We start from the raw sequence: 12048 nt of genomic DNA, 5'->3' as shown, positions 1-12048 counted from the left end.
ACACGGGAGCATATATAACCGGCTCATTAGTGCTGGAGCAGATGTGGCCCGAGGACTTTCCAGCTGTATGATATCAACATGTCTGCTGAGAGGTTGGAGAAGAAGAAGACGATAGATCTGAGGAAGAAGCACATCGGGTGAGCGAGCAGCAGCTTCTGTCCTGGAAGAGCTTTTATTTTTACAGTCAGCTGTTTGTTGTCAGACGCTTCTCACACAGACAGTTATGACAGATAAGAGTAATCTAACAGAATCTACTATATTTAAGCCAAAACTAAGCAACTTATATGAGCTGCAGTTTGAAGTATTAATTATTCAACAGCTCTTACTGTTCTGCCCATAAAGGTTTTTGATTTTAAAGAATTATGTCACATCAGAGCTGATTTTTGTTGCCCTGCAGACCGTCCTGTAAGATTTTCTTCAGCCATGACCCCATCAAGATCGTGCGGGCCAAAGGCCAGTATATGTACGACGAAAAGGGACAGCGCTACTTGGACTGCATCAACAACGTGGCTCATGGTTGGTGGTGCATTCATTTTAGAGCACAGAGATGCAATAAAAAAACATTTTACTTGATGGTTGTGTAATCTAATGTCAAAGTGAGACAAGAACAAGACAAATCAGTTTGCTGGCTCGGAATTTCTTCAAAACTTTTTTTAATTTTTAGGAACAGAAAAGCAAATAATTCTAATTTCCAAAATATCTCATCAATGACAGGACTAAATTTAATGAAACTTGTAGGAAAAAATCATTGAACTGATTGTTTGGAGTCAAACCTAATTCAAGATGGCCGCCACAGCCAACTCGCTGTAAAGATGTACGGAAGTGGCTACAACTCGGTCGGTTTTGAAGATGTCGAGCTAAAATCTGGCGTGGTAGTAGCTGGGGCTGATCCCCAACAGATTGCACGAGGTACTATTTCTGTTCGTAGCCACCTGTGTGTGTCTGTTAGCAAAATATCTCCTGTAAACCTGAAGGGATTTTAATGGAACCATGTGTGTACGTCTCCAACCGCTGACCCGGTTCAAGATGGCCTCCACAGCTAACCGACACAAAAATGGCTGAGAGTTATTCACCGTACACACTCTGAGCGTGACCTCAAGCAACGATGTGTGTAAAGTTTTTTTTCCGAGGTTTGTCCAAAATGGCGATATTTCCTCTCCTAACAAGATTGTCTCAGTCCAGACGCAAACCCAGTGACACAAGGGGGCCAAAATTAAATATTTGGTCCGAGCCAAGGGCCAATCACAATCAATATTTATTAAAAATTACATAAATTAACCTTAGTTTTAGATGTATTATGTCAAATCATTCATATAGAAATATCAATGACCTTTTCCCAGTTACAGATTATACAGAATTTAGAGCAAACAGACTTTAATGAACACAGACAAACAGATCAAACTTCAAAAAGCTCATCATTAGCAGTCATTTCTTACCCCTCACTCAGCTTTTAAATGAAATTTTTAACATTAAAACAGATTTTTTTTTAAAAAGCCATCAACAAAAACCTGATCATACAGAAATTAAAACTATATATTGTTGGCTTCTAAGTCACTGTCAAGAGAAAACTTCACTAATTAGGCTCAGTTTTTTTAAAGCTAAATAAGAATCAGAGACTCGATCAGAACCAGACTAGAGGGCCGGATGAGATGTTACAGAGGGCCGGATCTGGCCCGCAGGCCTTGAGTTTGACGCGTGTGGTCTAGAACTTCAGCACGCGAGGCGACGGTCGATGTGCCTTCCTTTAAGGAACGCCAGACATTTAACTCTTGTGCGTATATATTGTTTGTTTGTTTGTTTGTTTGTCAGTGGGCCACTGTCATCCAGATGTGGTGAAGGCCGGAGCTCAGCAGATGGAAGTGCTCAACACCAACACGCGCTTCTTACACGACAACCTTGTCCTGTTCGCACAGAAGCTCCAGGCAACGCTGCCGGACAAGCTCTGCGTCTGTTACTTTGTCAACTCCGGGTAAATAGGATTATTTTGCATTCCCCCCCCCCAGCCCAAGACCAAAAAACAAGACAATCAGCCGAACTGGTTTTTAATTTTCTTATTTGGATGTTTTCTAGTTTCCTAATCGCTCTGAGCGAAATGCGCCCTGAATTTGATCCAGATGAGTCTGTCGCCTTGATTTTCACGAGGAACTTCTCGGGAAAGTGAACCGATGACCGATAATGTGCACATTCAGCACTGTCGGTTTCCCGCTCTGCTTCGGCAGGGTTACTCATTTACAAAACCTGCTACAGTTCTGGTGCAAGAGCCGAGTGAGTTATCGGGATGAATTCTGTTACAGATAATGACTCAACACAAGGCAGCGGGAGGTCATGACCCCGACCAGAATGAGGAATTGTTGAGGTTGAACTTACAGTATGTGCTGCCGGATTGTGACCATGAACTTTAGCAGAAACTACATCATGCCAGACGTCGACCGATTACAGCTTTTTAACGCTTCCAACGCTGATTTTTTAGCAATCAGGGCAATTAACTACAATTTATGGAGCCAGTTTGTTTGTTTTTCGTTCCCATAAATTTAATATTTTAGATCCAAACACATTACAGTGTGTTAAAGTTTGAAAAACACTTGGGTCGACCAATAATGTGCCAAAAACGCGCCCTTATTGTGAAAGGCAGCCCCCACTTGAGCAGCACGTTGACACAAAGAGTTGAGTTCTGTTGCAGAGTATTTTGCTGCCCACAGACGTGCCTGACTTTTAATCGGCTTAGCATGGTCAGTCCTGATTACTACTCAGCCATTTCAAAGTGAGGTTCTGTGGAAAGGTTATGAAAGATTAATATCTTACCTGTTGTAGATGTTTGAAAATGTCTCAGTTTGAAGAAAAACAGTTTAGGTTCAACACTGATCACCTAGCAGCTAGGACTGATTTTTAAGAAGTGGAAGTCTAGTTAAAATGGGGAAATTTTAAAAATAATTACCATTTTTTTGTTTGTTTGTTTGTTTTTTAAACTGGCCCCTGGTAGAGACACACATCCCAGCATCTGTTTCTACAATTGTAGTTTATTTTGAAAGGATTATGGAGTGGAAACCATGCTCCTGGGTGAGCTCAGCTGTACGGTCATTATTCATGCGTCCCCTTGCACTTTGATTATTTTGACCAGTAAAAATAAAGAAATATAAAAATTTCTGACCAGCAGCGGCACACGTCTCTGTACCTGAAGCCTTTGAAGGTTTTTCAGCCGCAGGACTTTGGGGTGACTAAACTTTAAATTCACCCCAGGTCCAAATCAAATAGATAATGTTGTTTTTTAAAGCAAAAACACCAACCAGGCGATGGTCTTAAATCACAAAGCAGCAGCTGAGATAAACATTTCTTACGACGATTTCTCTGCTTTGGAACAGTTTGTTGTGTGAAATCAATCAGCCCTGTTCGAGTATGGGACGACATAAGCCCGCCTTGTGGGAAGCACGAATCGCTGCAAGTTGGATTTAGGGTTGGGGTTATTTACCAACCAATCTGAAAAAGCGAATTTGCTTAAAATGGCCGCCCCTACGAACAGTTAATTCAAACAGAGCTAAGACCAAAGGGAACGGCTGTGATCTTAAAACAACTCCGATTGCCAAAATTGTCCTACAAATGCCTTTTTTTAATATAAATCTTTACACTACCGCCAGTTTTGCATTAAACGGTTATTCGAACAGAAATGTTGTGATATTCCTGCTGGGAGTGAAGCTGGAGCGCTACGGCTAGCTGCCGCCGCCACCGTTTGAGCTTGTAAATATTAAATAAAATGAGCAGAATTAGCAGCACAGTTTATGGAATGGCGTACGCACGAAAAGCTATGAAACTTCAGAGGTTCTAGTTTTAATTTTATGACAGCAGCAACCGTCGTTGTGCCTCAGCTCATTAGTTACAGGTGAGAAATGAATCCTTCATACGTTTTCTGCAGAACTTTGCTTCAAAATTTGCCTGTCCACTTTTATATGTTCCTTTAAATCTGGGGATGTTTCTGTAACGTGTTATTTGCCTGCATTATCCTTAGTATCCAAAAGATACAATATATATATATAAATATATATTCAGGATCTTGTTCAGGTATCAAAGCAGAGTTTGCAAACCAGAGCTTTAAACTCGAGTTGGCCTCTCCTGCTCATACATTAGGAAATAAAACAACAAACTGTGCATGACGTCCAACAGGAGACGTCCGTGGCTTCACCTGTGTGTTTTGTGGTGACTGAGTAACTTCATCGTAACCCTTGTCCCCTTCAGCTCCGAAGCCAACGACCTGGCCCTGCGACTGGCATGGCAGTACACGGGCAACAGAGACGTCATCACGCTGGAAAAGTAAGAACCGCAGAGAGCAGATTAACACTTCGCTGCACCCTGGGCAACAATCTCCAAGGGGCCCCGTCATCACGACCCCAGAATCACTATAATTTGGCAAAACACAGAATAAATTACCGTAATATACAGTAAATATACTTCAAATTCTAACTCGGGTGTGTTTTGATGTAGGAATATTCAAATGCTCATAGAACTATACATGCTGTATCCTATGTCCTCTTGTCGAGGACAATCCCTCACATATGATGCTATGAAGCAACCAATGTTTATTCAACAACAATTATCCTGAATACAAATGTGATGAATTGAAACCCGTGTTTATCCCGGGTTACGGTACAATCAGCCGCTCGAGGTCTCGCATCCATGGTAGTCTGACCGTGTCAACCTGTGTTTGCAGTGCGTACCACGGCCACGTGTCATCGCTAATCGACATCAGTCCGTACAAGTTCCACCAGCTGTCGGACGCAGAGCAGAGCCAGTTTGTCCACGTGGTGAGTGTTTGGCGAGCGCCATTAAAACGCCGTGAGTCAGCCGGCGGTGGCAGCTCTGCTGAGTGTTCAGGGCAGGTCGGAGGGGTGGAGGGGTGGAGGGGGGGGGACAGAGAGTCAGGAGAGCCGGTTTCCTCAATCACACGTGTCAAGCTCAAGGCCCGCGGGCCGGATCTGGCCCTTGTTTACATTTTATCTGGCCCCCAAGATAAGATTTAAATTTTATTAGATCTGGCCGTCCAGTTTGTGACAGATAAAGGCTCCATCAGTTCTCAATTTGCCTAAAAAAAAACAAGCCTATTTAAGTGAAGTGTAGTGAAGTGAGATTTATTTATGTAGCACTTTTCAGCAACAAGGCGATCCAAAGCGCTTTACAACAGAAACAACAACAGAATCCAATACAGCAAATACATAATGAAACACGAAAAAGAAAAACACATCAATCATGTATATTCTAAATGAAATATAGGATAATCTAAATAAAATCACGAAACCACGAGCTGAGACAGTCAAAATAGTAGCTAAAATAATCTAAATAAAATCTTGATAAAGTTAAAGCTGAACTAAACAACAAAAAAAACAAAAAGTTCACCAGTGGCAGACATACTGTCTGAGAGTTTCGTTAAAATCCGTTCAGTGTTTCACGATATATTTTGCAAACTCCTCTCGTGGCAGCGAGCAAAAAACAATCTGAATAACCAGAGTCTAATTAGATCATTTTAATTAGGACATCTCATCCGCTGTTTGACTGTTTGGATATCCGTACTCCAGAGTTATGGAAGTTACCGGATCGACCCGTTTAAAGCTGATGACGCTTATCGGCTTTGGGAAACGTCCAATCTAATATTTTCCCACCAGACAGTCATAACTTAACACCCCCTGCTTCACGTTGTGCAGGTAAACCTAAAATATGCACCTTAGCAGAAAACAACTGAAGTAAAACGTACATATGAAGCAAAAAGACTTTTTGTTGTTGTTGTTGTTGTGAGTCTAACTGTGTTTGTCGTCTGATTGGACCTCCTGCAGGCTCCCAGCCCAGACGTGTACAGAGGTAAATACAGAGCAGACCACCCCGATCCGGCCGCCGCGTACGCCGATGAGGTCGGAAACATAATCGACCACGTTCACAAGAAGGGCCGCAAGGTACCGTTTGTGTCTGGTGTCTGTGTTTGCTAGAGGGCGATGGTCGACTCCCCTCCGCGTCGAACCGTACCCGACGGCTGGCGATTCGTACCGGCTGGGTACAAAAACTGTCCCTGCGTCCGCACAGACGAAAAGTACCATTTCCACAACACGGTGACGAGCTGACATGTTTAAAAGCGTCCTCGATGTCACCTGCTGCTTTTCTAACAGTTCCAGACTAAGATCACCTTATGATGACAAATAACAGAGTTGAAGGCGGTTCGGTCAAATCTACGACCACATCAGATTTTAGCTCGTTATCTTTAAAACTGACTGCGTTGTAGCCATCTTTGTGTTGGCTAATATCGAGTAGACAGACACACAAACATGAGGGATAACATGACTGTCTGCCTTCGCCTTAGGTGATGATAATTAGGGCAGCATACGGACACATCCCAGGCCTTAAACCTTACTAGCGCAGGTCGGACAGCCCCAACTCGTCCAAAAAGCTGGATGGACTCACCTAACAGCACCAACAACGGAATCCCACACATTGGACTGCACCTGAACACACCACTACACACTAAACGGACGCAGCTTCCAGCCCTACCCTGAGCTGAACCTTCAGGCTTAGTGCCTTCACTAAATGAACACTGGGGGAAAATGAGATGACAAAAAGGGGAATTTATAAAATCTTAAAAGCACTTAGCCTCCGCAGGGTTCGAGACCCGGCCCCGGGGTCTGAGCCTAGTGGAGTCAAAGAGCAGTTCAGGAACCGGCCGGTCCGGCACAGCGAGGCGAGGTTTCCCACAGGCTGCAGAGCAGATAAGGGCGCCCCTAGTTCCCCCACCTTCCCCTGCCTAATAATGGCGAGTCCACCGGCTCTGAGGCCGAGCTCTTTGGGAGTCGACTCTTTAAAGACTCGGCTCAGCTTTGTTGTCCCCGCAGGGGAAACTTGCTTCGCAGCCAGTCGAGAACAGAATTCAATTCAATTAAAAAATACTTTATGAATCCCAAAAGGGAAATTAAATGTTGACGTAGCTCATTTAAATCAAGGAGTTATTATAGATGGTGATGGCTGTGGGCAGGAAAGACTGTTTTCCGATGACGGCCTCATGAAGAGGATGGTCAGGGTTGTCCATGATTTCCTTGATTTTATGCAAAATACTCCATCCCAAACTCAGCAACAGTAAACATCGGACATAAGACAAAAACATCAGGGGAAACGGCCTGAGCGAAGAGGCTTTTCGTCCCGTTGGTCGTGGTTTTCGGCAGGGCTGACTCTCCTGCAGGACTGGCTGGAGTTGAAACTCTCCGTGTAGAACAGGGGTCTCCAATCCTGGTCCTCAGGGCCACCATCCTGCATGTTTTCCTTGTTTCCTCTGCTCCAACACACCTGATTCAGAGGTTAAATCACCTCTTCATGTTCTGCAGAAGTCTGTTAATCACCCATTGATTTAAAACAGGTGTGTTGGAGCAGAGGAACAAGTAAAACCTGCAGGATGGTGGCCCTCGAGGACCAGGATTGGAGACCACTGCTGTTGTAGAGCGAAAACTTTTAACTTTACGCTGCGTAATTTGTTGTCGTAAACAGAAAGTGGATGTAAAAACAGTTTTAAAGAGAAACTTTTAAAGGCTCATTTGAAGGAAACAGGGCTGGTTTAAGACTTTTCCTGATAGCGAGCGGACCTTTTGACCCACAGTGACCCTAATCTGCTCAGTCAAGCGAAAAGTGAAACAGGTTTGTGATTAAAACGAGACGTGCAGATAAGAGACGGTCGCACGCCTCGACTTTGTAGTTTATCGGCGCGGCTTCAGGTTTATGGACCTCTGACGTGTTCTCTTCTCCCGCAGGTCGCCGCTTTCATCGCCGAGTCTCTGCAGAGCTGTGGGGGGCAGGTCATTCCGCCCGCGGGCTACTTCCAGCAGGTGGCCGAGTACGTACCCATCGCAGCCGAACGCACCGGCACGCCCGTGACCCGGGGTGCGCTCAGTCCGACTCGCTCAGTCGGCACGGGTCACGGTGTTACGTCACGGGACAAGAAAACGAGGAACGTAATCCAGCGGAGGCAGCGTTTCACTGAACACAAAGCGTAGAAAACGTGAGATTGCGTCAAAAATTCATGAAATTACGCAACAAAGCGAGGGAGTTGCTTCAATAAACGCGGTCAGAGAACAACTAAATTAAAAATACCAAAACAACATTTTAGAAAACAGAGCAAATGGGAGGTTAACCTTGTAGTTTTGTCTCGTGGAAATGAGTTTGTCAGTTTTTATTCTTTCATGTTTTGTTGCTGGTTTAGCTTGTTCTCTTCTCATCCGAGGAGCTTCATTAACTCAAACGTCTCTTCAAATTGATCGATTGGTTTTTAACCTGTTTTGGATCTATGTCTTGTTCATTCAGTGGGAAAGAATCCTCCTTTATTTGTTCCTTTTTGGGGAAATCCGCTGTATTTTAGCAGAAAAAGTGACCGATAGCACAAAGAAGGCCAAAAAAAAAACCCTGAAGTGTTTTCATCGGGTTAGTCAGAGTCCTGAAAGTTTCTTCAAAATCTGTTCGCTGATTCATGAGATATTTTGCTAACGGTACACACACAGACAAGCGAAAACATTATCACATTATCATTCACCTTTGCGTCTCGGTGATAATGGGGTATAAAACCGAGCTGCTTTAGGACCTACAGAGATAAACGTAGGTACAAACTGTTCAAATTAATTGTGTAAAAAATATGAACATTAGTAAGAATTATGTGAACAGAACAAAGCATTTATTAAGACCCTGAATGATGAGTCAAGTCAAGACATATTTATTTATGTCACACTTTTCAGCAACAAGGCGATTCAAAGCGATTTACAGCAGGAAAACACAAAAATACAGAGTCATTGTGAAAACACACACAACGATATCTAAAATATGAGCTAAGATAATCTAAGTAAGGTAAATGACACATCTAAAACAGGAAAAACTAAGCCAGGAAACTTGGATGTAACTTATCTGAAAGAAGTCATGCTAAAGGTAAACTGAGGAAAACCAAATTAAGATATAATAAAAGATAACATGAACTAAAAAAAAACTCAGCTGAACAGATCAGAAACGATAGAAGCTAACATAAACTAAAAGTTAACAACAAGTAAAAGTGTCAGAAAAGAAAAAAGGTATATGAAACAATTAACGATTGAAGTCCGGACGCTCGTTGACTCGTCTCGTCTCCAGGCGCGTCCGCGGAGCAGGAGGCGTCTTCATCGCCGACGAGGTCCAGGTGGGCTTCGGCCGCGTGGGCTCCCACTTCTGGGCCTTCCAGCTCCAGGGCGAGGACTTTGTCCCCGACATCGTCACCATGGGGAAGCCCATCGGTAACGGCCACCCCATGTCCTGCGTGGTGACGAGCCGTGAGGTGGCCGAGGCCTTCACGTCCTCCGGGATGGAGTATTTCAATACAGTAAGACGCCGGCAGGGGTTGATTTAGGCCGATTTTATTTTACAACAAATGGAACGACCGAGGGTTCTCTGACTCTTACCTTGAAAAGTGACTTTAGTCGTTCATGTGTACTGTATCGGACGTGATATTGCGAGATTTTTTACGATTTGTTAGTGCTTGGAATATGTGTTTGGAATGACTCTCAGCTACTACCACACCAAATTTCAGCTCGATGTCGGTAAAACTGACTGAGTCATAGCTGGTGTTTTGTATTCTCAGGTTGATTAGCTGTAGTGGCCATTTTGAATCAAGTTGACTCCAAAAGTTTATCAGCTGTAGACGTACATCTGATGGTGACTTTCCGAGAGTTTCATTCAAATCTGCTCCCTGGCTCAGGAGATATTTTGCTAACAGACAAACAAGGTTGACTCCAACAATCGACGCCAACGTTTTAAAGAAAAATCTTACAGGAGCCATTAGAGCTCAGATTATGTGTTGAGGGTGACTCTCAGCTACTACCACACCAAATTTTACCTCAATATCTATAAAACTGACAACATTTTAGCCATTTCTGTGTTTTCCCAGGTTGCTTAGCTGCGGAGGCCATCTTGAATTGGGCCGACTCCGAAAGCTAATCGGCTCGAGGTGCACATCCAGTGATGACTTTCTGAGAGTTTCATTAAAATATGCCGAATGGTTCAGGAGATATTTCGCTAACAGACAGAGAGACAAGCAGACACAGGTGATAGAGATACAGACGACATGGCTGCCAAAGCAGACTGGTTTTCTTTCCCTCGTTGACCAATCAGGACGACCTAAAACTCGTCCTGGACATAAAAGTCGCCGTGTCCAGCAGATCCACACGTTGTCCTTATTTTTACATTCCTTAGAGCTGCAGGGAGCAGGAAGGTTCACGTCGACTTCTCTCTCTCTCTCCGTGTGTTTCGTGTCGCAGTTCGGCGGCAACCCCGTGTCGTGCGCCATCGGCCTGGCCGTCCTGGACGTGATCGAGAAGGAGGACCTGCGGGGGAACGCGCTGCGAGTGGGCGGCCACCTGAGCGTCCTGCTGGAGGAGCTGAAGGACAAGCACCCGCTGCTCGGAGACGTCAGGTTGGACACTCGAACTCGTGCATTTGACCCTCGGCTCACAGGAGCTCTGTCTCGTGTCAGAGATTATCCTGAAATGAAGGAATAATCCTAAAACGAACCCTGCCTCCCTCAGTTTGTGTAAACCCGACTGACTTACAGACATTTTTTTGGTGTCTGATTTGATTCGCCTTAAATCCAGTTGACTCCAAACCAGGGCCGTAGCTACCACTGAGGACACCAAGGTCCGGACCTCAGTATTTTTCTGCTGTGTATATATATATATATATATATATATATATATATATATATAAATAAAAAAAAGAATCAAAACAAGGCTTTTGAGCGGTGTGGTTCTTGGCGGAGCTCCACCAGTTTCCTGTAGGAGGCGCTGCAACTGTGTGCAGCTGCAGCCAAACTCAGTGTCCACGAAGAAGAGCGCAGCTTTGCTACCTTACTGCTAAAATAAAGACCAGAAGAAGAAGAGCGCCGCTTACGGTGAAACACAACCGAGTTAACTTCTTAAAAATATTCTCCTTCAATTCCACGAAGCTGAAGTTGGTTTCTGATTCAGAAAAATGGCTAAAGGGCGATTCCACCTAATTTTTCACTCCCTTCAGCATCTTTGATCTCCTCTAGTTAAAAAACTACAACACCTAGACACTTCAAACCTGGACCAGATTATTCTGCACTGACTGCAGAACATTTAAAACCAAGTGTCTGATCTGTGAAACCTTCATCTGATTTGTGAAACCTCAATAAAGGGCGATTTCAGCTCTTTTATTTTACATCCAGACCACACTAGAACTGGTCCAGCTCCAAAACTACAACACCTCACTGGTATTTGATAAAAAGGTGAAATCTATGCTAAAATCTTGTGTTTTGAATCAACATTCATATAAACTAATTCATGTCATTTCAGTGAGTCGTCATGGTTGTGCCCTGAGTCCTCTGTTGCTTCAAATGATGCTGATCCCCATGGATTTACACACAAATACATGTCATATACACATTCAAGTCCCTTGTTTTAAATAAATGCTTCTATTTTAGTTAAGTTTTGGTCTTCATTGTAACTGATGTGCAGGGGGATGATGAGTGGTCCAAACATTTCTTTTTTTGTAGAAATCTGCTCTGTGACATTTCGGACTTTGTTTCTAAAGTGTCTGAGGAATATTTGTGCGTGTGACTCGGCAGAGGTCGGGGTCTCTTCGTCGGGGTGGAACTGGTGAAGGACAGAGTCAAGCTCACTCCTGCCACAGCCGAGGCCCAGGAAGTCATTTATAGGTAAGTTTCACGAGTCACGAACGATGCAGGTCGCTGTCAGTCCAGTGAAATAACAGAAACTGTGTTTTTTTTAAACATATTTTAACAGACGGTTGTAAGCAATAACACAGCACAAGGCAGACCCTCCAGGATTTCGCGATGTTGCGATCGCAACTATTAACGCAAAATCAAGCAAACCCCACGAAATCGCAACTTTTTGCCCAAAACATCACAACTTTCCCGCAACTTTAACCCAATATTTATTGTTTCTAAAGTGATTCGCCACCGTTTCTGCGGTCTAGTCTCTTCTTTGTGGGTTTGTGTAGCGTGGAATACAAAATAACCCCAAATAACCCACGAAGAAGACA

At 43.8% G+C, this 12048-nt stretch overlaps 1 protein-coding gene across 1 annotated transcript in view; it reads left to right on the top strand.

Annotated features, from left to right (window-relative positions):
* The first annotated feature begins 6 nt into the window (after positions 1–6).
* etnppl (ethanolamine-phosphate phospho-lyase) overlaps positions 7–12048 on the top strand; it is a 14319-nt gene continuing 2277 nt past the window's right edge. The window contains exons 1-10 of the mRNA XM_017414318.3: positions 7–137; positions 398–516; positions 1810–1969; positions 4228–4302; positions 4700–4793; positions 5817–5933; positions 7767–7849; positions 9127–9352; positions 10287–10441; positions 11612–11701. Of these exons, the coding sequence (XP_017269807.1) occupies positions 79–137; positions 398–516; positions 1810–1969; positions 4228–4302; positions 4700–4793; positions 5817–5933; positions 7767–7849; positions 9127–9352; positions 10287–10441; positions 11612–11701 (1178 nt within the window). The 5' untranslated portion in view covers positions 7–78. The remainder of the gene's footprint in view (positions 138–397; positions 517–1809; positions 1970–4227; positions 4303–4699; positions 4794–5816; positions 5934–7766; positions 7850–9126; positions 9353–10286; positions 10442–11611; positions 11702–12048) is intronic.

Source organism: Kryptolebias marmoratus, linkage group LG7 (genome assembly GCF_001649575.2).
Source record: "Kryptolebias marmoratus isolate JLee-2015 linkage group LG7, ASM164957v2, whole genome shotgun sequence".
Classification (NCBI taxonomy): domain Eukaryota; kingdom Metazoa; phylum Chordata; class Actinopteri; order Cyprinodontiformes; family Rivulidae; genus Kryptolebias; species Kryptolebias marmoratus.
This window is presented reverse-complemented; position numbering and strand designations above follow the sequence as displayed.